This window comes from Carica papaya, chromosome 2 (genome assembly GCF_054855325.1).
Source record: "Carica papaya isolate Zhongbai chromosome 2, ASM5485532v1, whole genome shotgun sequence".
Classification (NCBI taxonomy): domain Eukaryota; kingdom Viridiplantae; phylum Streptophyta; class Magnoliopsida; order Brassicales; family Caricaceae; genus Carica; species Carica papaya.
The window spans coordinates 538,745-566,210 of NC_142310.1; the positions used below are offsets into that span (position 1 = coordinate 538,745).

The window sequence follows — 27,466 nt, forward strand, 5'->3', positions numbered from 1 at the left end:
AATCATTATAAAAATCCCCAAGTTTGACCTGACGCGAACAAATCTTAATTTTGGTCAAACACAGATTTTACGCCCTTAAGTAAGAATAATTAATAATTAATAATTAATAAGTGTTTTATATATCTTTTTATTGTTATAATTAACTTTAATTTAGAATTTAATTTTAATTTTATACCATACAATCATATCTTTTCATTGTTAATTTTATATTTCATAATTTTTTGGTTCTTATCCTTAACACATAAAATCATTAAATTTTGTATTATTATACCATACTTTTAATTTTTCTCTATTTAATATTATATTTTCATTTAATATAAAAATAAACAAACCTTTAAATAGAAGTCGATTTTCGTCTTATTTGGAGCAACCAAATATGTAAATAAAGAGTATTTTTCCGTAAAACCCATAGTCCGACACTGGTTTCGAAGAATTTAATATAATCTTCGTAAGATAATTTAGACTTTTAACGAAGAATTTATGTTTAAAATCTCAAAAGTTAATTTTTACTAAAATTTTAAAATTTATAATACAAATTATAATTCTCCCAAACACCCACTTCGTAAATAAATAATTAACTTAATCGTTATATATAATATAAGTATTTATGATTTGTCATTTATCAAATATTGATTGAGATTTGAGATCCATATCCTAGAGATGAAGATACTGAGTGTTGTCTAATCTGATACAAATAATGCATTAGAGTCCTAAACAGATTACATACAGGGATAAAAAAAACAGAGCAGGACAAGAGAGGGCCAAAGCAGAGTCCCATGAATGACACCCCTCCTAATGCAAGAAACCGTGAAGAAGAAAATAGGCGCAGTATTTCTCTCCCATGCAGATTGTTTTAAGTCAATCTAACTAATCTGTTTGGAGAAAATGAATTTCCCAAAGAAAAAAGAGCAGAGAGTTTCGTGTTGTTACAAGGTTCAAACGAGTACTTCTTGCTTGATCAACTTCAAAATCTCTAGTACCTGAGCAAGAACATCAGCCCATCAAAACTGATGTTAATGATGTTTGGAAAATTCAAGTAATTTTTGTGAAATCGTTTGAAATACACAAGAATTTTCAATTAAATGGTAAATAAGAAAAAAAAAACGAGGATTTTGCTCACCTCGGAAGACTTCAAAAATGGTGATTGTTGATGCAGAGTAAGATACGTCTTCTTAAGTAATCCCGTAAGCTTATCAACTTGATCACCCAGCACATCCACCTGCAGGTATGTAAAAACTCTTCAGCAAACAGTTTAACATGTTAACGATAAATTTGGCAGCTGCATAAAATGCCATTTTGTCAGTTTGGTTTAGATGAGAACCTCAGCTTCCGCCCTTTGGAGATTCTCACATCTCTTCGTAAATGCTGTCCTGTAAAGTGACTCCTTTCTTCTTAGCAAGGTAGCATGTTGGACTAGTGGATGTAATTGGAGCTTGAAATTTTCCAACCTGTAAGGAATTCAGACAAGAATCTGCTAAATAAGCTTGTACTTTTAGATTTAATTTTGTTTCTTGAATGGTAACTTGTGCCAAAAACAAGACAAAGCCGTGTCAACATGTATTTGTTACGCAAAATAATTTGAGTCTGATTTCTAAGTACGTGCCTGCAAAAGATATAAACATTCTACAAGAAGATCAAGTTAACTAAATTCAGGCCTTAGCAAGTAATTTCATCAGTAAAATAACAGTACCTGGAAGAAATCACCGCTAGTTTTTCATTTATTTTGTACTTGGAATTCTCAGGAACTCTGATCCTTTGGAATTCATGTAGCGTGCAATTGGCATTGCTCACCACATCTTTGATTGTTGCACTGAAAACTATGCGATTCATCTCTTGTCTAAAAAGACCTTCATCGTTATTAATTTCTATACTCTCCTTCCACTCCTTGTACATCTCCCTCAATATTGTTGTGTAAACATCATCCCTTAAATCAGCCATCAGTTTCTCATCAGACAATGCATCTTGTAGGCGTTGGTTTTTAGCCTCATAGCTGTGATGATCTTCCAATGCAACATCATGAAGGCTGCTGAGAAGATCCTCTGTTGCCTTGCTGAAGACTTTGTAATATACGTCTTCTCTAATTTTCGCATCAATCTTGCAACTTTCAATTTTCTTGTTCTCTTCATTTGTAATTTCCTTGATTAAGTTTTTGTACATATCTTCTTTTTTAAGGCTCACTTCATTTACTGCAGCATCATGAAGGCTCATGAGAAGATCCTTTATGGCCTCACTGAAGACTGTGAAATATACGTCTTCTCTAATCTTGGCGTCACTCTTGTATTTTTGAAGTTTCTTGCTCTCTTCATTTACTATTTCGTTGACTAAGTTTCCGTAAGCTTCTTTTGCTAGCCGCTCTTTGTTTAATGTAGAATCATGAAGGCTACTGAGAAGATCCTTTATTGCCTGACTGAAGACCGTATAGTATAAGTTTTCTCTAATCTTGGCTTCAATCTTTTCACTTCCAATTTTCTTGCACTCTTCATTTTCCATTTCCTTCATTAAGTTGCCATACATATCTTCTTTTATCAGGCTCCATACCTCACGAGTACGCCACTCAGTATGTAATTCATTGATCAAACTTTTGAAAGGGGTTTCGTAAGGATCTTTTAAGATCATTGTCTGAGAATCTGCATCTTCTTCTCCTCGTCTCGGTATTTTCGATTCACTGCTCCCTTCTTTTGTTCCATCTGAAACTGAGGTATTATGCTTTTTCTGCCAAACATCCTCTGAACTTTCTGCAGCCAATTTCTTTTCATTTGCAAGATCAAGTTGGGAGAAATAAGATTCCTCCAGTTGTCCATCTCCATGATTTTGAAATTTTTCGTATAGCCTAGCCTCTTTACTGATTAAATTATCCAATCTCACAACTGCTTCTTCTATCATTCCTTTTGGATTAATAGGATCTTTTCCTTTCCTGAAGGTTGGTTGAAGATCTCGCCTCTTCCAATTCTGATTCCTTATCATCTTAGCAACAAAGTAGCCACTATCTTTCTCCGCTCTGTCTTTATGGATGTCCTTTGGTCCTCCTTCAACCTTTAAGTTGAAGTTACTGGGACTAAACTGATCATCAGCATCTGATACAGAATTTCGTATTGGTGCCACAAAACTTCTTCCGAGGGCTCTGACAGCATTCAACTGAAACTCCATCTGTTCAAGGATAAGCCAAAGATGCTGGCGTAAACATATAATCTCCTTCATCAAATCCAATAAATGTCTTGTCAAACCTACGGAACTCTGCTTCTCTCGCTTCTTCATTTCCAATTCAAGATTACACTGAAAATCCTTCATGAAATTTCGGATTAGTACAGGAACTGGATCTTTTTCAATCTTCCACATCCATTTCTGCTCCATTGGACCAAACTCAGACAAGGAAAGAGCGCTATACATGTTAGTGACGTCAATATCAAAACTCTATCTCAAATGATCTTTTACAGATTCTCTCCTCGTTTGTGGCTTATTCTGGGGGCTTCAGCTTCTGCTGAATGGTTCATCAATTGATTATCAACAGAATACTTCAGATCAAAAACCTTCCCTTCACTTCTACCATCACCAGCCTCACAACTGCTCGTTAACAGATTCTCAACTCCCACTTGCTTTGCACTTCAAGCCCAAGATTCGCGTGTAAAGAAACCAGTTCTTTCTCTTTAGCTTCCAATGCAAGGATGAGCTTCAATTCATTTTCTGATCTTTCTATTAACTCTCTCCTCTGGTATCAGAAGCTCTGACTCCCCAAGATGTCCCTCAAGATGATCCCTGACCTTTTTCAAATCTGAGAACACTTTTTCGCTACAGCTTTCAAGAATGTAGCTGCAAGTCACTTATTGGACAAAACTTCAGACACCCTTCTAGCTGCATTACAGCTAATTCAGGAAACTTTGATGTCTTATCAACAGGCAATTATACCTTCTTTTTCACCTTCTTTTTAAAGGGCTTTCTCCATTCCATAGTGTACAATCCACATCATCATTATCAACTCTGTTACAGAGACTCTGAATCTGTCATCACCACTCCAAGAAGACTATATATAGCCTATTCAAATAAGAGTTTCCATGAGATTCATAACTTGTTAGCAATCTTGTACTAATTAGAAGTGGTTAATTGCACGATAAACAAACTTGAGAATTTAGTCAATTTCACGTACAAACTGAATGTGAAACCTCTATACGTTAAAGAATGTAGAAAGAAAACAAGTATTAAATATACCAAATTAATAGGACTCTTCAACGCGCAGTACCGTTCATAAATTTACTAAGATATAAGCAAATAGTACTAAAAATTATCTACATGTTAATCAGTTTGTGTTCATGCACTGTTCGTTGTATGTTACAACTGATTGTTAATATAATGATGATTTTTGATAGAGAGTCTCCTAATTGATTGTTTTTCAACCTTCCGCCATTTATTTTCTCTTTGTTTGGGAAATCTTATCAAATAAGAGGGAGAAAATGGAGGATCACCTCCATTTTCCTTCATGTAGACATGTTTGATTCCTCTCCAATTTTTAGCAAAAGAAAAAATAAACAAGTACTTCAGAAAAACAGGATTATGCATTTGTGCCTGAATTTGGGACTGTAGTCCACCCTGACGGAGCGTGACGTGAAGAGAAAATCAGGATTTCCTGCCCGATGAGTGGTGTGAGCAAAAGTAATCAAAGAAGGCCATGCAATCGTCGATTTGGCGAGGTCGTTGTTGAGAACGAGCGCCGCCGTTTGAGGAGCTATGGACCTCGTGGTCGATGGAGCAAGGGGCAAACTCCGATCGACTTGGCGAGGAGTAGTAAGGCCGTCAGATGCACAAGCCATCTGGACTGGCCGATTGGTGTGGCGAACTCGAAAGAGTGACTCACCGAGTGGCAGGCGTAGAACTCGTCGGCTGAGAGCGAGCCGAATGGATCTGGACGTAGCGGCATGCTTTTCCCGCTAAACTACTCCGGGCGGTTGGTGAAGTGCGCATCCCCTAAAACCAAACTCGTGCGAAAGGCGCATCTAAAAACTAAAAGTTCGAATAGTTTAAATCTGATTTTTTTTTTTTTTTTGTATTTAAAATTTAAAAATAAATAAATAAAAGCTATAGGATTTAGTAGAAAATAAATAACCTAAAATTTTAAATACTTTATAATATAAATTATATTAACCTCACGAAAAATTAAATATATAAAATTTCACGTAAAATTAAAATAATTTAAAATTAGATATGAAATTAAAATTTTAAATTTTATTACATTTTTAATTTATAAAAAAATGTAGCCCTGCAACTATTATTGGACACTAACTTATTTATTAAATTGTATTAATTGTCACCTTACTTGTCATATATCCTATCGTATTTTACGTCACGAATTTTAAAAATACTTTTAATAAAAAATTATGCGGTATTTAATAAAAATAAATATAGAAAATACAATCGGCTAAACAAAAATTCATATGTTTGATAAAAATAATTTTTGAATTTTCAAATATAAATTTTTAATTATTTTTTTAAAATTACACATTTCTAATTTTTGTATTTAAACTTATTAAAACCATATTTTAATTTTAGAATATTGTCAAAATCACTTTAAAATTGTGTTTATTTTAAACAAAAGTTATAGTATAGTCATGAATGAGGTAGGCTAAAAACATTGTATGTAGCTTAATATCATTATGGAGGAATATAATTATTTTTAATGTAAGAAAATTTATTTGTAAATATGAACTCAATTGCTCATGTAATTACTATTTCAATTTTGGTGTAGGTACATCATCTCTCAAGAAATTTTTCATTAGCATATACTCTTTTCCCTATACATACATACACATTATATGTATATATATACACACACACACACATACATATGAAACACAAAAGGATGAAATTCTTTTATCATGCATACCATAAATTTTTATTTATGCTATTAAAATACCAAACATTTCTCTATAATGTACGAAAATAAATAAATAAATGTTTCAAACAAAAAATTCTACTAACAAAGTTATAAAATAGAGACTTACCCGAATATGTATCATTCTTCATTTCTTTGCGGAACAAAAACAACAGAGAAGTACTCGGAAAAAATTACTCGACAACAGGGTTTAAAATCCCGAAACAGAGTCTTTGTTTCGAAGTAATGGAATTGTTGTATATAAACGGTTCATAGCTTTATTAGATTATTGAGAGATGGAATTGAGTTAATTATTACATGAAGAGCCAAATATAAGTTATGTGTGAATTGAATCATTACCACTTATAAACTTGGAATTGTGAAATTGGACCAAAAAGACTAATAATGTACATACATTTCAAAAAGCATAGTATGTAAGCACATTGAGAAAACTTTTTATTCAATGAATTAGAAAAATACATTAAAAAAAACACTATTTATAAGCATGATTCCAAATTAAAAAAATTGTTGAATATTATTAATTCAATGAACCATATTTATTTTAATTTTTTAAAAGTAAAATTCATACGTCTATTAATAAATTAATACACGTATGTTATTTATAATGTAATAAAAATAATTTATAAATAAAAAGTATAGACGAAAATGTAACACGATTCGAAAATACCGAAACATTATATAGTGAAAGAGAAAAAAAAAAAGGCTCTTTCTCTACAAGTTTTAAATTACTCTCTCTTTAAAATCCACAACCGCAGCAACTTCTTGCTCGATCAGATTCAAAAGCTCCGGCACCTGAACAACAAGATCAGCCTGTGAAAACCGAGAAAATTTTTTCTGAGTAATAGAAAGTTGCGACTCGAGGAACACGAAAGCATCGAATCAAATCTCATTTGGTTTGAAGAAGGATGAGTTAATTCGTGAAATTGATAAAATTTAACGAGCACTTTATTAATCCAAAAAAGGAACGCAACACAAAATATTTCTCACCTCGGAAGACTGCAAAACTGGCGAGTGCTGGTGCAAAATCTGATATGTCTTCTCGTGTAATCCGACGAGCATATCAACTTGATCGCCCAACAGATCAACTTCTGCTTCCGCCTTTTGAAGATTCTCGCATCTCTTAATAAAAGCCGTCTTGTAAAGCAATTGTTTTCTCCTCAGTGAAGCAACAAGTTCGATCAACGAATGTAATTGAAGCTTCACGTTTTCCAGCCTATAAAAAAATTAGCTAGTGAATTTGTAAAACATTTTATATGAAGATCAATGAAATTTAGTCGTTAACGAATAATTTAGTTCATCGATAAAATCACAATACCTGGAAATAATCATCCCTAATTTTTCATAAATTATGTACTCGAAATTTTTAGAAATGTCGAACTTGTTAAGTTCGTATAGCACGTAATTGACGATATCCAAGATATCTCTACTCGTCTCGTCAAATACTATCCGATTCACCTCTTGTCGAAAAAGGCCTTCATCGATGTAAATTTCTACACTCTTCTTCCATTCTCTATACACCTCTCTGAATGTAGTTGTATGTACATCCTCCCTTAATTGAGCCATTAATTCATCGTCCGATGTTGCATCTTGTAGCGAGTTTGTTTTAGCTTCGAGAAGATGGTTAAGAAGATCCTTTGTTGTCTCGCTAAAGACGATAGAAAATATCTCTTCTCGAGTCTCAATGTCAATCTCGTCACTTTCAATTTTCTTGAGTCCTTCATTCACAATTTCCCTTATTTGTTTTTCATAGATATCATCTTTGTCTATTTGGCTCAATAAGTCACTGTAGAAATTATTCATCAAACTTTTGAACAGAGTTAGATAAGTGTCTTCCATGATCACTGTTAGCAAATCTGCATCTTCTTTTTCTTGTCTCAGTATTCCAAGTTCATTGCATTGTTCTTCCTTGATTCCATCTGGATCCGAAGTCTGATGCATTTTCTTCCAGACATCATCCAAACTGTCCAAACCCAGATTCTTTTCATTCATTACATCAACTGGGGAAAACTTGGATTCATCTAAGTATGTTACATCTTCTTCATCATCAAAACTTTTGCATAGCCTAGCATTGGCGTTAATTAGATTATCCAATCTCGTGATACTTTCCTGTATCTTTCCTTTCGGATTTATAAGATCTTTTCGTTTTTTCAGAGTTGGTTGAAGTTCTCGTTTTATCCAATTCAACTCTTCGTTCTTTCTTCGAATAATCAATTCATGATTTTTTATCATCTTAGCAACATAGTTTCCATTATCCTCCTCTTCTCCGTCTTCGTGGATGTCCTTTATTAATTTTTCTTCGAAGGAGAAATTCTTCGAACTTATATGATTATCGCCTTCTGATAAAGATTTCCCTATTGGTTTCATAAAACTTTTTCCACAAGCTTTCACAGCTTCGAGTTGAACCTCAATTTGTTCAAGGATATGCTCGAGCTCCCCTCGTAGGTATATGATCTCCTTCGTCGAATGAACAAAATACTTTCGTAAAACTTGATTCTCTTGAGTCTTCGTTTCCACTTCAGAATTATGCTGAAATTCCTTCATGAAACCTCTTATTAGTATACCAATTGTATCTTTTTCAATCTTCCACATCCATTTCTGCTCCAGGGGACCCATTTCAGACAAGAAAAGAGCACCATACATTTTCTTGAAAGCAAGATCAAGAGTTCCTTTCAAGATATCTAAGTCAGAACTCATCTTTTCAATGGGTTTCTCGAGATATCTCCCTTCATCCGAAGGTTCCTTCTCCGGTTCTAGCTTCTGTATGATGCTCAACACTTGCATATCAACAGAATTCTTCAACTCCGAGAGCTCCCCTTCACTTCCATCATCTCTAGCCTCACAGCTGCTCATTACTATCTCCTCAACTCCCTCACGCTTTGCGCGTTCTAGCTCAAGATTCGCGTGTAACGAGACTAATTCTTTCTCCTTCGCTTCCAGAGCAAATCCAAGCCTTAACTCATTTTCCAATCTCTCTGTCAATTCTGTGTCTTTCTCTAATATCGCGAGCTCTGATTCCTTGAGACGTCCCTGAAGTCGATCCTTAATCTCTGTCAAATCCGAGATGAGTTCTTCGTGACAACTTTCAAGAATGTAACTCCCAGTTTCTTGCTGAACAAACTTCAGACATCCCTCAAGCTGCATTACTGCCAATTCATAGAACTTCGATGTCTCGTTTAATTGAGAAATAACTCCTCGTTTTTTCTTCAATTTTTCGTGCGCTTTCTCCATCGCGTAGTGCACAATCCACATCATTGTTGAATCTGCTATGGAAGATCTGAATCTGTCATCCACTCCGCCAAGAAGATTATTCATTTCTTCGAATTAGCAGTATTATATTCAGGGGACTTGAATGTACCTGAAGAATAAATCGAAAACCTTCGTGATTAAATTCTTTGAATATTTGATAAGAAGTTCAGAATCCATCTTTCCTATAAGATGGGAATGATCCAGCTGACCTATTCTAATTTCTTAAATTGTCCAGAGATCCCTCATTAATCTCTTTCTTTCTTAGACACAATCCAAGCAAATTACTACAAGTGTAAGGAAACCCTTTTGAATTTTTCATGCGTCTGTACATTTAAACAGTCCAAAAAATTATATATGGGCATTTTCCAATAATATTTTTTAAGTATGTATTAATTAGAAATTTTTAAATATTATATTATTTCATAACAAAAAGTACTGACACTATGTTTTTAATATTAAAAATAGAAAATTATTAACTGGGATCAACAAATAAAAATAAAATACATATTACCCACATATATATAAACATATATATATATATATACATAGATGTTACCCATCTGAACTTCATCCTCTCAATGTTGCCTTGTGTCTCTTTAGCAGGGAGTAGAGCACAAGTTTGATGTTCTTTGAGTTTGTAGACACATACACATATATATATAAATATATAGATATATAGATATATAGATTTCGTTGTGAGTGTTTTTTTACTTGTAAAATCACATTGCAGGCAACTTTAATTGATCATTGTATAAAAGGGCATTTGAATGTGATGATGTAACAATATATGTATATATATATATATATATATCGACATCCTACATTATAATTATATAGGAGTATGTAATTGAACTGTTTTCAATTGAGCTCTGGTTTATACGTATATATATATGGAGGGTAGCCAATGAAAATGGGATTGACGTTGTGAACCCCTCCAATGTACGTAGGCCCACTACTTGCACCACAACCAACCAGTATACTTCTAGCAATATTTGTAATACCCAATTAATTTTAATATATTTAAAATTAATTTATAAATATAATTTTTTAATTTTTTAATTTTAGTTTAATATAAAAATGAAAAAAAAATAGGTAGATGATGATGTAACGCCCGGAAATTTGAAAAAAAAAAAATTTATTATTTTATTATTAATTATTTTAATTAGGTTTTTTTTTTATAAAAAGCAACGTCAGCAGCCACGTCAGCAGTCTCGGCCAACCAGGACCTGCCACGTGGCAAAACCACGTCGACCGGGGACGGGCCACATTGGCGATCCGTGTACGCGCGATCGGACGGCTCAGATCAAGCGTGCGTACGGACGGCCCAGATGCAATCGCACGGACAGCCCAGATTCAATCAAAAACGGACGGCCCAGATTAAAACAAAATAGACGGCTGAGATCAAAAGGCAAAATGGTATAAATAGAACCCCCACACCTGACCACAAAAACCCTAGCCGCCTGCCCTCGCCGGAGAAGACGAACCAGACGCCGGCCGCCGCCACCTGCCGCCGCACCGGGAGATTTCTGATCGCCGATTGAGGTAAATTTCATACCCCTGACTCGTTTTTCCACGCTGATTTCTCCTGTGGCCAAATTGGAGCCAAAATCCCGGCCAAATGGCCGGAAAACACGGCCGAAACCCAGCGGCGCCGCCGCGCCCCTCCTCAGTTTTTGCCTCCGATGAGGCCCTTCCCGGCCTCCGTTTGATGCAATTTTTATATCACCGTGATCACTATTCTTTTCTCTATAGGTTGATCGGAGCCGAATCACCAAAACACGAACCTCACCGGAGAGCCGCCGCACCTGAGAGCACCGCCGCCGGTAAGCTTCGGTTTTCCGTAATTTTTTGGCCCCCCGAGGGCCCTAGGGTTGTTTTATCGCAAGGATTGATGCAAGTGTGACCGAATTCGGCCGAAAACGGCCAAACCGAGGCGGATCGCCGCCGCAAGCGGCGGCGCCGTCACTGGAGCACGGCGGAGCCGCCGTGACGGAATTGCGATATTGGCCAAAAAGGGGCCTTGGGCCTAATTTGGGATTTTTTGGAACACGTGCAGGTACCAGTAGTGCGTTTCAGTTCCCCGGAAAAAAATTCAGGGAAAATTAAGGACAGCCTGTAGGCGCACTGTGAAGCCGTGTTCGGACTCCGAAACGAGTAAGGACCCATCACCCTATTTCTTATCACGGTATTAAAGTTCAACAATGATAAAACGGTATTTCTTGAATCAACGAATTTGTGAAATTGTTTAAGGTCGCTAATGGAGCCCGAGTCTAGTGTGTTTGTCGGTTAACTGTTATTTGGCCTATTTCACAATTTTAAATGCAGTATGAGGTTTGATGTTTTCATTTTATAGTTTCGTGTACATATTTTACTATTTTATTGATTATGAATTGAATGACTGGGATATTGATGCTGTATGTTGTCTGTTTGGCATAAATTACCGTTTTGCTTGTTTGTATGTGGATTAATGATGCTGACTGAGGAAAAAGAGAATGAAAGATTATGTAAATGGGTAATTATATAATGTGGTCAGCCTGACTAGATATCCTGGGAGATGGTAGACGGACCGGGTCCGTAGGGAACCCTACCGGGATTGTGGTCTCCCATACCGGACGGGGTATGGAGATCTTATGTGTTTTGGCGCCCATACCGGACGGGGTATGGGGACGGCGCGTTTCACCCTCATACCGGACGGGGTAATGAGGTTTATAGTTTTTGCGCCCATACCGGACGGGGTATGGGGACGGCCCTGGAATCTGATTTCAAGTGTTAAGGGTTAACGGGTAGCAAGATCCCTATGGATCCCCATGGATACTAGTGGGCTGGTAAATGAGGAAAATATGTTGTGTAATGATTGAATTACAAAAGGTGTGATAAGTATTATGTTATACAGTTTATATATGATTTCATGATGATGATAATGTTATTGCTTTCGTATACTGTTTTATGAATTTCACCGAGGTAAGTGGATGGTGAATGATTTATTATTGATAAAAGAATTTGTTGTAAATTATGCTTCATTGGTCTTTTTGTGTTTTCTACCCACCTTTACCTCCGTGACGGTGAGATATCGTGATGTCTTTACTGGGCTAGTGTAGCTCATTCCTTATTTAATTATTTCATATCAGGAAGACATTGTTCCCGAGCCCGTTCCGCAGGAGGACGACGAAGGGGACGCCTAAAAACTCCATAGTCATATTCGTAGCTTTTACTTTCAAGTTTCTCCTTTAGGTAGTTTGATCTTTTATATTTTGTGAGCACGTTTTTTGATTTTAGTGTAAGGGATGTTAATCGAATTTTTGACTTCGCTTCCGCATTTGATATTTTTAATACACATTTCATTTTAAATTTCCAGGGCCGTTACAGATGAAATTAAAAATAATTTTGAAAAAAATTGATGAAAATTTGGATTCTTGGATGTTTTTAAAAGAAAAATCGGAAACTAAGGGTTAAAATATAATTTTAAAAAGTTGTACCACGTAAGACGCCCAGTCAGCAGCCCTGACGAAGCGGAGCGCGCCACGTGGCAAGGAACACTGATGCGGTGCCACGCGGGAGGCCACATTAGCGATCCGCGTACCGCAATCGGACGGTCAGATTTAAACGCGATCAACGGTTCAGATCTATTTCCTATTTAAAAAATTGGACGGCCTAAATTAAATCGTGATGAACAGTTCAGATTCACTCTCTATTTAATCGCGATTGGACGGTTCATATCAAACGTGACTGATGACCCAGATTAAAAGGAAATTGATATAAATAACTCTCTTCACATCAAACCCTAACCCTAACCGCCAGACACCCTCACTAGAGAAGAGGATCCAGCCGCCGGGAAGGAAAGCCGCTGCCACCACCGCCACATCGGAGCCACTTCCGACGGCCAAAAGAGGTAAAAAATTTCTCATTTGCGAACAAAACCCGACAACACCGCCATAGGAAATTGTAAAAACTGTCTACCATTAAGTCCTTCCCGATTCTCGTTCTGCACAATTCTTCCACCATTGTAATCACCGTTTTCTTCTCTATAGGTTAACCGTATCAAAACACTCAACTGCAAAGGTGAGCCAGCAGAGCCGCCACACTGGAGAACCCCGTCGCCAGTGAGTTTTGATTTTTCATTTTTTTCGGCCAACCGAAACCTTTTAACGTGTTTTCTCGCAATGAATGATGCAAAATCGGTCGAAAACAGCTAACCCGAGGCAAACTGCTGCTGCGGACGACAACGCCGTCGCCGGAGCACGGCGGAGCCGCTGTGCAGGAATTTCAGAATTGGCCAAAAAGGGGTCCTGACACTGATTTTAAATTTTTTAAAGATATTTGTAGGTACTTATAACGTGATTTAATCTCCGAAAAAAAATTTAGGAAATCCGGAGACCGCTAGTAGGCACAGTTAATAAGTTTAGCATTTCGAGCATCAATTTGAGTAAGAATCGCTCAACTTATTTTCTATTATGAAATTGAAGTCAAATTAACAATAATACAATATTTTGTGCAATTTAGAAAATATCCATAATTAATTACGGGTTACTAATGGAGCTAGAATCGAAAATTATTCACTGTTAATTTTGTTAATTTATTTTACAGTTTGAATGTATGATAGTATCTAATTGATCGATTTTATAGTTTTGACTGCATGTATTATTTATTTTATATGATTACAGTTAAATTGAAAAACTGGAGATTAAATGTAAACGAAAAATTGTGTGATTAAGTGAATGGATAAAATGACAGTGTTACTGGATATCCTGAGAGATGATGGACGGACTAGGTACATATGGAACCCTACCGTGAACGTTACCTCATACCCGACGAGATATCGAGATTTAGTAATTTGGCACTCATACCGGACCGGGTATGAGGACGGCCCATTAATTGAAAATGTTAAAGAAAATAGTTCATGCGTTGTAGGAACACCCCTATGAACTCCCATGAATACCGGTAACTTAATAAAAGAGAAAATTATTATTTCAACCAACTGCATATGAAATCATGATATGTGTTATGTTATTGTCTCTATAAGTTGCTTCATAAATCTCGTTACGGTAAGTAGACGGTAAATGACTTTATTTACGATAAACGATTTTGCTAAATTAAGAACTCCATTAGTTGTTTTATTATTTCTATCAACCTTCATTTCTGCGTCGGTGAATAGCATGATATTCTTACTGAATTAGTGCAACTCATTCTTTCGTTAACCATTTCAGATCAAGAGAACCAAAATCCAGAGTCCGATCCACAAGAGGGTTACGAATAGGATGCCAATTTTATTTATTTTCTGGTTATTTCTTTAATTTTCTCGTATTTCTCTCAAAATGATTATTCTCGTAACCATACTTATTAATTTAAGTCATTGTGTAAAAAATATAAACTCTAACTATTTATTTCACTTCCGCACTTAATTTATAATTTTTTTTTTTGAAATTTCTGAAATCGTTACAATACTATCCATCATCAAAGGTCAAATTTCCACCACAAGCAAATTATGTGTGTTGTAGTATGTGGTATAGTTATGTTCTGATTTTTGTTTTATGTGTATATTTTGGCAAGGTGTTGTAGGAGGATACCCAGATGTAACAATGGGATTTGTACACATTAGATGAAGTAATTGCTGCCCACATTTTGGCCATGGAGGAAGAGAGAGTTTCTGGATAGGCTCATATGCTTATAATCATTATAAGCATATTGGTCAGAGACAACCCGTATGAAAACGAGCTGAGTAACACACTGCCATAATCATTTTCATTATGAATTTCAAAGTCTTAAACATGATATACATATATATATATATATATATATGTATATATATATGATTTTGTATGTGTAGCAACATAGAAGGAGACAATAATAACCCACGATGCATGGATGTGAAATTACTAATCATATATGTATTACACCCACATATGTATATTAGTTTTCATATGTTAATAGGTAATAAATTATAAAATCTCATACAATTATTTAATTACTAAAAATATACCTACTATATTTATTATTTTAATTTTATATAAATTATTCCAAAACATATTAATCATTCAAAATGTTTTATTAAAAAAAAAATTATTTACCATAATCATAAAGTTTCATATATATTCAAATTATTAAAAAAAAAATTACTCAATTAATTAAAACTAATCATAAAGTCTCATGTTTTTTTTTTTTTTTTTTTTTGTGGGGGAGACTCAAGCTAGACGGATGTGGACCCAAAAAAACTTTTCATTAAGAGTCAAACTATTAAAATAATCTAATTTTATTTCTCTACTAAATTATTAATTTTATATGACATGGCGGCTTTTCATTGGCTATTACGCAACATACCTTTTTGCACTTACAACCGTCGCTTCGTCGTAGCATGTTACGCGCCACCGTCTTCCGCCGCGCGTGCGAGGTTCTTTTCTTTGCCGGCGCGCTCGGCTCGAGTCTTTAGCCACTCTATCATCTCCCCGAAAATCAGGTCCACGTTCTCCTCCGGCTCTCCGACCAACTGGTGCCACATCCCTGGATAAATCCTGATCGTCTTGTCCTTGCTCGTGGCTCGTTGATGGAGCTCCTCAACGCAGGCGGGGTCGCAAACGACGTCCTCTCCACCGTGCACGATCAGCAGGGGGACCTCCACTTCCTCGAATTTCTCCTGCAGCTCCCGGCAAATTCGCATCAGCTCCTGAGCGGTAGCGGCCCGTGGTCTCCCCATGCGCCGCCTCGGGCTCGCTATCGCCAGTTTCCTCTTCCACGGCTCTTTGAAGGAAACGTCCGGGATGGAGCCGCGTGTGGGAATCACGCGCCACGTTGGAAGAAGAGCAGCGACCGCGGAGAGGAGGTACTCCAGCGGCCACGGCGGCTTGAATTTGGCGCTGATCCCGCACATGGCGCCGTTGAGGACGAGCCCGTCCCACGCGCCTGGCTGACGGAGCGTTATGTATAGGGAAATGGCTCCGCCAAGGGACTCGGCGTAGAGGAAGGCCGGCAGGCCAGGCGCGTGGCGCGAACGGAATGAGTCGAAGAAGGAGATGCAGTCGTCGACAACAGGGTTGATGTCCGGTATGTGTGCGTAGAGACCGTCTGAGAAGCCGTGGCCCTGGTGGTCGATGGCGCAGACAGCGAACCCCGACTTCGCGAAGAGGATGGCAGTGAGCTGGACCATCCAGCTGGACTCTCCTGTGAAACCGTGGACGACGGCGACCACGCCGATCGGCTTGGCCGGGGGCAGCGGGGTCCACCACTGAGTGAAAAGCCGGAGACCGCGAGGGTTAGTGACGAACTCGGAAGAGTGACTCACCGAGTGACGGGCGTAGAACTCATCTGCCGTAAGCGAGCCAAAGGGGCTCTTGTCGTCGGCCTCCGCCACTGGATGCAGCGGCATTGTCTCGCCCTAAAGTGCGGCAGGCCGGTGGAGGATGCAACTCCCAACAACCAAACTCACGAGAAAAGGAAGAGAGAGTGTGTGCGTATGAGTTTCTGTTTGTCAGCACAAGATGGAGGGGAGGTATTAATGGTTGTTGTGTTGTGAGGAAATTAATCCTCTGGTACTGAATTTCATAGGTAGGCCTCCATAAATAGTTCAATTAGTTGAGAGGGGAGTTGGGGTTATTTAATGATATATTTATTGAATTGGGTGAAGTAGAAATATGTTAAATAGGCCAAGTTAAGACAGTCAGCCCAAAAAACTTCAAGGACCTCTAAAAAAGGCCCAACACCCTTTTAGAAAGCCTTACAAATCTAAGGAGAAAGCTCGAAGTCTATTTTACTCGGTTCATTGTCATTCGATTATATCAAATTCATAGATTTGCGACTTGGCAAACATAACTACGAGTACCCGAAACTGTACAAGAATATAGTTAATTACTACCAATGCCTACGATCTTGTCATAGCCAGGATCAATTAAATGATCAAGTGCCTGCCGAATTACTGAGTCAGTTGTCTTCTTCACCAACGCAAGCTGAAAGATAGAAATTTTGTATCAGATGGTAAGAAGCTTAATATATACGACTATTAGACATATTGAAGAATCTGATAAACGCAAAGGATGGACGCACAGGAGAGTGAATATTTATAGGAGAAGTTGGAAAGACACCACTAATTATAGAGATGCTTGTCAATAAATTCAAGTGACGAAAACAAAAAGAGCACGAAAAATCTTGAAGGTGAACAACAGAATTGTCAATCAATTGAATAGATAACTTAAAGATCAACAAAATAACTCCACAGATGACATCCATGTTCAATTATCTTTCCTCAAAATCATGCTCATTTCTGTATGGGCTAATCACAAGCAACTCCCATCTCCCAAAGCAAATGGAAAGAGTTTCTGAGGGGCAAAACAAGGCAGGTGTATTGATCCCATTTCTAACACAACCTTTTCCAAACTCTTTACCTTGATCCTGCCTGCCCGTTTCTGCAAATAAATAGACTGATCATTATGATCAGCTGAAGATCTCAGCCGGTACAGGTCAGCAAGGAAAATAAACCAAGAAAGGTATTACACAAAGGCTGGATGAAGAGAAAAGTTAAGGCAATCTGATTAGTTTATTTTCTGTTTTCCTGTCAGTTTATTTCAAGTTCTTTAGAGTATTCTGATCTTGGTTCCTGTCACAATTAGTCTTGCACTAATTCAGACGTCCTTAACTGGCTATTTTGGGAATGAAAAGCTCATGTGTCTCCCATCCAAAAAGAAAAATTAGTAAATTTTCTCTCTTCTAAACTTGAGACCGGTAGGTTCTTCCTAGCGAGCTCTTACTAATCTTCAAAGGTAATATATTCCCCATGAGTGCTAAAAAAAATCTTTCAAGTGCTTGCAGTCCACTAATCTTTACAACTGTTCACCACCACCCTTTTAACTATAGTTGATCCATTCCATCAATACAACCACTCAATGTCTACTCAAGTTTTCTCAATTGGCTTTCAGGCAATAACAGGGTATGATGTTAGGTTTTATTATTTTCTATACTAATTCAACACAGTAGTGATTCTCAGCTTACTAATAAGCAAGTGTCAAATTGTAGGACAAATTTAGAAGTTAATCTCTTTGAGGCAAGGATACAAGGGATCTCTTCATAACTCCTACTCCTGGCATAAACCGCTTGTTTTTAACCAGATAAAAAAGAATTAAGTCTCTTATGCAAAAGTTGACATGAAGATATTCTAACCCCTAAAAGAACAGTCTAGTGATAAATCTGAGAAACTCAGACTCGGGTGCAAGTGTCCAATTGAGTACAGATCTAAATTGTCTAACTTGACAATTTTATAGTCAAAGATATAGGCCCTCGATTAATAAGAGTAAAAAAATTAGATATCATACTTTAGCCTGTTTGATATTAATAATAATAATAAAATATAAGCCTATATAAGATAGAAAGTTAAGACAATTTCAGACGTATAACAGAATTCAACTTTTATCTGGAAAAACAGCAATTTCATATTTTTAGTGACTGGAGAAAAATTACAATTATTAGAAATAAATAACTGATTGGGTATTATTTCAAAAAAAGTTTTCCAAATTTCGACATTCAACACAAGTAGTTTCATTTCTATTTTCAGATTCAGATTCTGCCAAAGGGTTTTCACCATCTTAATGGTTCTAGATCATGATCTGTTTGTACATCAAGTGTCGGCCACATCCACACCCACACCACTATCATGTCTTCTCTGACATGGATGTAACACTAACATTGAATAGTCCGAGCATCGTAGGATAAAATAAATAAAAGCATAGAAACCTACAACCATAAGAGAAAAAAGACAAAAAGTAAGCTTAAATATCTATGGAAAGAATAGTTAAAAAGGTTTGGCCAACCCTGTGACAACTCCTTTAAGTGCAAGGATCAGAATTATATGTGCCCTTGGCTTAAGATATTCTCATGTCAAATGTCGTAAGAAACAAAATGATAGTGCTCAACTAAATCTTCAGAAAAATGCAGTATTGATGTTTTGAAAGTTTGTTCAAAAAAACCTTCTCTCAAATTCATCCCATAAAAACAAGAGTTAGATAAAATTTTCATTTCATTTTCTTTTCTCCTTTAGAGCCTTATCCTAAACTTTGGAGAAGAAAGAATTACTAACAAGGAAGAAAAGGAATCCAATCGCAGCATCCTCAGAAATGAGAAGATATGTAAATCAACATGATATAGCTGCTCATCAATCCTAGCTAAAGTGAACACCCCCACCCCTGCCGTCCCCATAAACAAGAAAAAGAAAAAAAAAAAGTTCTGCCGAAATTGAAATCTGTAGACTCATCATATAAGATAGAAATCAAAACCAGTATCACAGCTGTAGGAATCTAAGGCCATTATCTAAGTAAACAGGTATTCACTAACTAAATAAACATTCAACCTTATTCCTTTCTCTTTTACTCTAGCTAAACTCTCCCTACAATTCTTAAAGCTGGCAAGTAATCTTCCATGCACGACTTGCTTCTCACTCACCCTTCTACTTGATAACGTAGTCTTGTACTGTCAAAACAAATTACTCCCATTGCAAGAAGGGTCCTAGCCTCTATCCCGTGCTTTCTCTATATAGAAAACCAAATGCAATCACTTCTCCGAAAAAAAACAGCAGCTAAATCCTTTAGCATTTTAAATCTCATCAGTAAGACCTCCATATTCGACCAATCCAATTTTCTTCATTTCTCAGTCCCAGAAGGCACACCATCAAAATTCCAGTGACTTTTCCCAAACTCAACCCGTAGCCATCTCATTGATCAAGAACGAAGCGAGTACTTAAACCAATTTTCCCCGAAAAAGAAAACGCCAAAGCTAAAATCCATTTTAAAAAGATACCTACAGCAAAAAATTAAAATCAAATGTAACATATATAGACTATAAGAAAACTTCTATTTCATTTCCATCGCAAACGAAAGAGAGGACCGCGAACCCAATGAATCCATGTTTAAAAAGAAAATTAAATCGAAAATTAAAGTCACGGAAACCCGAGAAACGCGTACAGAAAGCTTCAATTCCAACAAAGAAGCACATAAAACCGGCGAATAGACAGAAGTACCTCCACAGCAGAAACAACAGTAGCAGCAAGAGAGAACGAGTAGAATCTCCCTGCAAATAGCAAGAGGAACGCAATGATTCTTCGAAGTGGATGCTTCTTTCTCCAAGAGTAGTTTCTCCTCACTGCTCCGCGTTTCCTTCTCGATCTTCATCCGATGAAGATTCCATTCAAGTTTTTTTAAGTAAGCAATCTTGAACGAGTCTCTAATCCTCTCTGATGGCCATAGATGCATCTCTCTCCTCTTCCTCCTCCCTTCTCTGATCTCTAGTTATCCGGTGTTCGACGTTCAATTCTGAACCCAGAGGACGTAAGTTTTCGTTTATGGAAAAGCGTACGAGGTTGGGAAACGGAGGCGGAAAGTCAAAAGTAGGAAGAGCCAGCTAAGACGACGTCGTTTCAGTGCAGTTTCCTAAAATATAAAATTTTGATTAGGTAGGCGTGAAAACGAAATTAACAGTTAATTTTGGATTTAAATAGGAAAATAGTTGATTAGGAATTAGGAAACTAAGAATTGGCGGTTAGGATTAATAGGCCAGGGGCCATGCCCGATTGAATGTTTGGTTGCCCTTCTTTAATCTTATCGTTTCCATTCTCCAACTAATTCATATTCAGGTTAATGATAAAGCAAAACCCAGATCCAAACAAGCCCTTAACGGGCCCACAAGCCCAACAACCGGCCCATTTTATCACTAACCCTTTTTACATCATGATTCTCATTTCTCTCATCATAATATTTTTGGTTAAAATTATTAAATTAATTTTTAAAATTTAACATTTATTATAATTTAATTCTTAATATTTTTTATTATATTTTAATTTTTAATTTATTTATTTTAAACACTTAATTCTATTCATTTTCTAACACAAACAAAATTTAATAATTAAATCATTAAAAAAATAATTTTAACTAATTAATTAAATTAATAAATCAATAATAATAAAAATATCTTACATTATTATTAATTTATAATCTATCAAATTAATTAATAAATTAATTAAAATTATTATCTTGAATTACTTTTAAATTATTCAAACATAATCAGATTATTATATCTTTTTTATTAGTAAATAGTAAAAAAAAAAAAACTTGAGGAAATAAATATTTTTACAAGTACTAAACATGGAGAGTTAATTTAATAATTTCACTTTTTTTTTTTTTTTTGTTATGACAAAAGAACTTATAAGTAGAAAAGACAAAAAAAAAAAAAAACTACAGTGACAGTAACAGTAACTTTTTATTCACTGACAGTAACAGTAACTTTTTATTCAGTGACAGTAACTTTTACTCCAATGTACCAATTCACTGCATCTACAAGGTAATTCACCATTTAGCGGCATGTGAATGGTGAAAATGGGAAGTTACAGAAGCATGGAGAAATCAGGCATGAGAAAACCAAAGGCCATGTGAGAAGAAACCAGAGGACTATCAGAGCTCAAACTGTGAAAGAACAGTGGTGGTGTCTGAGGTGTTAAAAGAAGGTAAAAGGAGGAGATGATGAAGAAGAAGATGGTGGTGATGGGTGCCATTTCTTTCTACCCTCTCTTCTTCCCCTTTACATTTTCCAATCTGGGTCTTCCTCTATATATACACACAGACACATGTATACAGACACACATGTATACAGACACACACATAAATATATGTATGTATGTATATGGGTAAGGGGCTGGTTGCTTAAACTTCAATTTTCTGTTAAACAAAAAATGATTTTGAAAAAGACAGAGGTGAAAGGGTGTACACTTTTAATTGCTTATATAAATGGCAAAGAAAGATAATGATTATAAATTAGTTGCTTATAAGTGAAGTGGATCTTAGTGATAATTTGTTTTTATATGATTTTGATGTTATACCAAGTAAATTTATATTTCATTTAAACTTGACAAATTTTAAGATGTTTGTAATATATTTTTAAATAAATTTATATATTCATTAATTCTATTATATATATATATATTAATCATAATATAATATAAATAATTTTAAAATAGATAAATACAATAAAATTTATCAAACTCGAATCAATAATCTCTTACGAACTAATCATTTTATCGAGTAATTTATTTTAAAAAAAAAATTGTTGATATGTTGAATTCATCTAAATGGTAGATAAAAATCAAGTAATATATATATATATATAGATTAATTAAAGTGGGATAATCAAATTTTGAATAAATAAAGTTATGGGTATAATTCAAAACATAAAGCATATATATATGTGTGTGTATGTGGAGGGAATCATAAAATTGTTAATTTGCAATAAAGTGAAATATGCATGTTTAATTAATATATATCATTAGCTTAGTTATTATGATATTGGTGTGAAAGTTTAGTTAATTTGGAAATTTAACAGTAACCTTTACAAGAGATTAAGAAGAACTTGGACAGATTTAGATTATGAGTGGAGAACCTCATCACCTACTAGGATAGGTTGAGAATAAGAACCACTAAGATGACACCAAAGAGAAAAGTTACACCAAATACATACATACATACACACATATATATAATTAAGTTTTTATTTAGATATACCCACTATATATGTATATATAATTATATATGTTTGTATGATCTGACACTAACAAATGAAGTGAGAGTAGAGATAAAAGCATGGTAAAATATTAATGAGTACCAAAGTAGAGAACATATATAGAAAGGAAGAGATAGTGATAGAACACTTTGTGAAAGTAAATTCTAAGGCAAGTGCCCTATAAATGGAACCCAAAATGAAAACCAAAGATACCCAAAAGTCACCAAATTTTTCTTAAGAAAAAAGGAAGAAGGAGACTTTAATCTACAATTCCCCATCACATTTACCATCCCCATAAATAAAAGGTAAAAGCTTCACAACCACAAAAGCACTTTTTCTCCCCCATTATTTTCTTTCAACTCTTCTTCTGCTTTTTCTTTCTTTCTTCTTCTTCTTCTTCCCCCCATAAATTAAAAACAATAAGTTAGGTAACAAGGAAGCAAGAAGATGATGGGTAGGATCAGAAATCAGACATGGCTTTGGCTCCTGAATGATCCAAGAGCCTTGACAGCTGCAGCTCTCAAGATGAACTGGTGGTAGAAGGCTGCTATTGCTGCACCAATGAAGGGTCCTACCCAGAAAATCCACTGACCAAAGCAGAATTCCAAATAAGATATTATCATTTTCTAATAAACATGAAGATTTTGAATGATTTTAATGGTGTTGAGGAGAAATAAATGTGTACTAACATGGTCATCCCAGGCCTTTTTGTCGTTGAAGATGACAGCAGCTCCGAAGCTCCTGGCTGGGTTAATGCCAGTGCCAGTTACTGGAATGGTGGCCAGGTGAACCATGAATACAGCAAACCCAATTGGCAGTGGAGCCAAAACCTTGAATTTCAACCACAGATAATATCATTATTAATCATGTGATCATCAAAAGTAGTCCTACACAGATTCATAAGTTCTCTAAACAGTAGTAAAGTGAAAAATTTGTGGACAAAAACAAAAGAAGGGAAATCAATTAATCAGCCACCACAAGTCTTTACTGCACGTACTGGGAAGAATCTCTCATGGATTTGGTAAAATATACATCCATGTGATTATGGGTTATAGGTGTAAAATATCTACAAACCATCATCACATGGAATGTTTCAGTTTTCTTACTCAGAAAACTACAAACTCAATTGATACTCACATTTAACTGACATAGGATAAACACCCCAAATAACTCATCATGCAAAGCATGTACATGAGCAATCATAGACAGACAGAATCAAGCTATGAAGTAAACATAGAAATTGGTTTGGCAAAATCATATGGCGAAAAATAAAACTTACCCAGTAGTTATATGTTATAAAAGGATACTGGGTCGGTGTTGGAATAGATTTCCTAATAAAATGTCATACATGAAGAACGAGAGTTTTTAGATCTGCAGTGACATGTGAGTTGTGGAGGTGGAAACTAAAGTTGGGACCATGAATTTGTGACAAAGAGACAAACACGTGACGCATACAAATTGGACTTTACAACCAATAAACTTCATAGGATTGAATTGAAAAATAACTGAAACTCAACATGTCATGCCAGAAGAAGCTGGAAATTCTATCACGGGATTCTCACACATGGGAGATAGAACAGGACACTTTAGAACTGGACAAAATTCCCAAAAACCCTAATAACCTTTTGATCATCATAAAGAAACCAACCTTCAAGTTGGAATCTTACAGAACCAAAAGACTTTTAGTCAAGTTTAAGCAATAAAAATTCAACCCAGCACTGATGAAACCTAAAAGCAAAGTGAAAGAGACATAAATTAAAAGTGGGGAATCCTTTTTCTGGTGAAAGCAAACAAGAAGATGCCAAGAACTGCCATCTAAAAGAAACCACAAAATCAATCAACTATATTTTAATCCCTTTAAATTTTCTGGTTATTATTTCTTTCTTCTCTCATCATCATCATCATCAGGTGCCACTTTTTTCTCCATTAAAAGAAGAAAAAAATTGGAAAAAAAAGGGTAATTGACAGACTTCTTTATGATTCTGTGGTGTAAAATTCACATCATACGTATTGTTTTTTAGTTTATCTTCTGGTTTATCTAATGCCATTTTGACATTACAATTGTTTGATTCAGTTTTTTCCAAAACAAAATCAAACACAATCTATATTTTGTCTACTTCTACTGTAACTAATAATAATATAAGTATACTGTCTCTCAATTTTTCTCTTCCCAACAACAGTATAAGAACACACACACACACACACATATATACACACACACAGATGCACTGAATATAGGAATCTTAAAGCTTTTCCTTTTGACCCTTTAGATTTCTATAGAAGTTATCATGATTTAACACACACATGCTGAATTCAAGATCACTTACTATTGATTACCCTCAATTGAAACTGCTTAACTTTTTTGGAAACTATTAACCCTTTACATTTATGTTTACAAATTTTTTTATAAAACCATTTATAAAGTTAGTATTGTTCTTGTTGAAAATTGTATAAGTGCTTTAAATAAGTAGATATGGTCCTGCTAGACTCACAACATTGATTACTTTTGCTTGATTTATGCTTATAAACTAAACCATAAGTCTTTTTCATTAAAATCTCCACATCTTCCACTCGGCTTATAGCTTTTCCATTACTTTTTTCCTCAAATAAGAAAAGTAATACAAACATATTAGATCAAATATTTAAATCCGACTTGATCGTCAGAGTCTAACTGACACACTAATTAACTAAATCTCCGGTCTTACTATATAAAATATTATAAGTCAGTCGTAACTAATTTTATAATACAATTACAAAAGTGACGAATTATATATTTTTAATTCAATAATGTTAGAACTCGTAAACTTTCAAATAAAACATAAAAATTTTTTAACCGATAAACTAGCGTATGTTTAGTATATATTAAAAACAACTTTTTTATCAGAGCGTATTAACTAATTCATAAATAAAATAAATAATTTCGTAATTTTTTTAACTATCAACACATATTATAAAAATTATTTCAAACATAATATCTTATAAAAATGTATGTATGATAAATATTTAAGCACCATAAAATAAATATATTTAAAGCGAGGGCAAAGATCGGGTGCTTACAGGGACATGAGAGTCTCTGGCGCTTCTCTTGGGATCGGTGGCGGAGAAGACAGTGTAGACAAGAACGAAGGTTCCGATGATCTCCGCACCCAGTCCGGTGCCTACGTTGTAGCCGTCTGCGAGGGTGTTGGCGCCGCCGCCGAACCTGTTGTAGAACGATTTCTGGAAAGCCTTCACCAAACCCACTCCGCAGATGGCGCCAAGGCACTGAGCCACCATGTACATCACGGCTCGCACCAGAGACACCTTCCGGGCCAAGAACAGACCGAAAGTCACTGCCGGGTTTATGTGACCACCTGCGGCGTATTATAGTGAATATGCTCAGTAGATGCTAACTTGCTCAAAAAAAAAAAACAGAAACTATCCAGAATTTGAAACAGTCATTAAAAAAAAAAAAAAAAAAACTGAAGAAAAACTCCGAGATTTTCCGTCCATCCAAACAAGAAATATATGGAAAATGGAGACAGAGTAGACCGCTCATCCTCAAAGTAAAACAAAAAAGAGAAACAGAGAGTGAGAAAGTAAACAAACAAAGAAAACAAAAAATGCTCAAGCACCGTGAAATCGAATCAGAAGAAAAACAAACCACGAAAGAAAGGAAAGGGAAAGGAAAACGTGGTAATCTACATCCAAATCGTGAAAGAAAAGACAGGGAGAAAGAGGAACGCACCAGAAATACCAGCGGTGCAGTAAACGAGAATGAAGATCATGCCTCCGAAAGCCCAAGCGATGCCGAGTATCCCAACGCCGCCGCACTGGTCAGCAGCGTGCTGGCTCTTGTGCCCGATCACCGTCAAGACAGTGACGTAGAGAAAGAGCAGAGTGGCAATGAACTCGGCAATCAAGGCTCTGTAGAACGACCATTTGGTCAGTTCCACGGCGTCGAACAACGGCGCCGGTGGCGGGTCGTGGTAATCCTTTGCAGAGAAGGATCCATGCTCTCCTGCATCCTTCGTCATTATCGCTCAACTATTTCTCAGATTTCGGAGAGAAGCAGAAGAGAACCAGGGAGAATGGAGTAGATGAAACTCTTTGGCCGTGTTTGGAGTGTGAGCACAAAGGAGAAGACAGTGAGGGGGTATATATGGATAGAGAAGAGAAAGGTAAGGCCGCGATGGGTGCTTCTGTTTTCTTCTGTAATAATTTTTTAATATTATTTAAAAATTAAAATAATATAATTTAATATATTTATTAAAATAATAAATAAGTATAAATTTTTTATAAAAAACAAAAAATTAACGTTGGAGGAAACTGCGCTTTCACCGACCAAACATGACTTCACGTAGCTACCACCACCACCACCACCACCGCCACCACCGCCACCACCACCACCCCGACCCCCCCACCCACTCCCCACCTCTCTCTCTCTCTCTCTCTCTCTGCCACTTTGTTTTGTCTGGTATTTTTTTTTTTTTTTTACTGCCCGGTTTAGTTGGTGGGTACTTTTTTACTCCACTTGTAATTTTTTATTTTTTTTTAAATACCAATTGATAATATGATTTACGTAATTTTTTAAAGAAATTTAAGAATATATTTGACATGATATTAAATTCTGTGGGAATTTAGAAAAATAATTATTCCTTCTTGAATTAAGAATCTATAAGTAAATCACTCAAATTATTTTGTTTGTAAATATGGATTTCATTTTCACAATATCATATTATGTGTGTTGCTTAGCATATATATATATATATATATAAAATTTGAAATATATTATAAAATATAAAATTTAAATTTATAACGTTCGAATAAAATATAAAATTA

The 27,466-nt window shown here is 35.7% G+C and overlaps 4 protein-coding genes across 7 annotated transcripts; all 4 read right to left on the minus strand.

Annotated features, from left to right (window-relative positions):
* Window positions 1-655: 655 nt before the first annotated feature.
* On the minus strand, window positions 656-6,145 carry LOC110814670 (uncharacterized). Of its 3 annotated transcripts, none has more exons than XM_088212422.1 (6): window positions 5,991-6,116; window positions 4,847-4,992; window positions 1,691-4,029; window positions 1,322-1,448; window positions 1,121-1,219; window positions 656-980 (listed from the first exon to the last, which is right to left on the minus strand). In XM_088212422.1, the coding sequence occupies exons 3-6, from the start codon at window positions 3,385-3,387 to the stop codon at window positions 936-938; spliced, it is 1,968 nt and encodes a 655-aa protein (XP_088068548.1). In that variant the 5' UTR covers window positions 3,388-4,029; window positions 4,847-4,992; window positions 5,991-6,116; the 3' UTR covers window positions 656-935. The 3 variants fall into 3 exon arrangements, with proteins under 3 accessions (XP_088068548.1, XP_088068544.1, XP_021897909.2); XM_088212418.1 differs by having other exon boundaries at window positions 4,558-4,992; XM_022042217.2 differs by lacking the exon at window positions 4,847-4,992 and having other exon boundaries at window positions 5,991-6,145.
* A 326-nt stretch (window positions 6,146-6,471) lies between these two features.
* Window positions 6,472-9,606, minus strand: LOC110814671 (WPP domain associated protein). 2 transcript variants are annotated; one of them, XM_088212423.1, is made up of 3 exons: window positions 7,197-9,606; window positions 6,869-7,094; window positions 6,472-6,691 (listed from the first exon to the last, which is right to left on the minus strand). In XM_088212423.1, exons 1-3 carry the CDS (start codon window positions 9,191-9,193, stop codon window positions 6,602-6,604), a joined length of 2,313 nt encoding a protein of 770 aa, XP_088068549.1. In that variant the 5' UTR covers window positions 9,194-9,606; the 3' UTR covers window positions 6,472-6,601. The 2 variants fall into 2 exon arrangements, with proteins under 2 accessions (XP_088068549.1, XP_021897910.2); XM_022042218.2 differs by having other exon boundaries at window positions 6,473-6,673; window positions 7,197-9,601.
* A 5,716-nt stretch (window positions 9,607-15,322) lies between these two features.
* On the minus strand, window positions 15,323-17,040 carry LOC110814609 (caffeoylshikimate esterase-like). Its single transcript, XM_022042136.2, has one exon. The coding sequence runs from the start codon at window positions 16,482-16,484 to the stop codon at window positions 15,480-15,482; it is 1,005 nt and encodes a 334-aa protein (XP_021897828.2). The 5' UTR covers window positions 16,485-17,040; the 3' UTR covers window positions 15,323-15,479.
* A 5,672-nt stretch (window positions 17,041-22,712) lies between these two features.
* LOC110814580 (putative aquaporin PIP2-5) lies at window positions 22,713-26,770 on the minus strand. Its single transcript, XM_022042074.2, has 4 exons — window positions 26,373-26,770; window positions 25,703-25,998; window positions 23,335-23,475; window positions 22,713-23,232 (listed from the first exon to the last, which is right to left on the minus strand). Exons 1-4 carry the CDS (start codon window positions 26,659-26,661, stop codon window positions 23,113-23,115), a joined length of 846 nt encoding a protein of 281 aa, XP_021897766.1. The 5' UTR covers window positions 26,662-26,770; the 3' UTR covers window positions 22,713-23,112.
* Between the last annotated feature and the right edge of the window lie 696 nt (window positions 26,771-27,466).

What these genes read in the sequence shown, in the direction of transcription:
- LOC110814670 (XM_022042217.2), bottom strand. Translation starts at nt 3,387, where the DNA reads ATGTATAGCGCTCTTTCCTTGTCTGAGTTTGGTCCAATGGAGCAGAAA. An exon ending in CTAGCGGTGATTTCTTCCAG is followed by an intron (nt 1,449 to 1,690) that starts GTACTGTTATTT and finishes AATTCCTTACAG; the next exon opens with GTTGGAAAATTTCAAGCTCC. An exon ending in TCCAAAGGGCGGAAGCTGAG is followed by an intron (nt 1,220 to 1,321) that starts GTTCTCATCTAA and finishes ACATACCTGCAG; the next exon opens with GTGGATGTGCTGGGTGATCA.
- LOC110814671 (XM_088212423.1), bottom strand. Translation starts at nt 9,193, where the DNA reads ATGAATAATCTTCTTGGCGGAGTGGATGACAGATTCAGATCTTCCATA. An exon ending in TTAGGGATGATTATTTCCAG is followed by an intron (nt 7,095 to 7,196) that starts GTATTGTGATTT and finishes ATTTTTTTATAG; the next exon opens with GCTGGAAAACGTGAAGCTTC. An exon ending in CAGTTTTGCAGTCTTCCGAG is followed by an intron (nt 6,692 to 6,868) that starts GTGAGAAATATT and finishes CGGTTTTCACAG; the next exon opens with GCTGATCTTGTTGTTCAGGT.
- LOC110814609 (XM_022042136.2), bottom strand. Translation starts at nt 16,484, where the DNA reads ATGCCGCTGCATCCAGTGGCGGAGGCCGACGACAAGAGCCCCTTTGGC.
- LOC110814580 (XM_022042074.2), bottom strand. Translation starts at nt 26,661, where the DNA reads ATGACGAAGGATGCAGGAGAGCATGGATCCTTCTCTGCAAAGGATTAC. An exon ending in CTGCACCGCTGGTATTTCTG is followed by an intron (nt 25,999 to 26,372) that starts GTGCGTTCCTCT and finishes AATACGCCGCAG; the next exon opens with GTGGTCACATAAACCCGGCA. An exon ending in AAAAGGCCTGGGATGACCAT is followed by an intron (nt 23,233 to 23,334) that starts GTTAGTACACAT and finishes TGCTTTGGTCAG; the next exon opens with TGGATTTTCTGGGTAGGACC.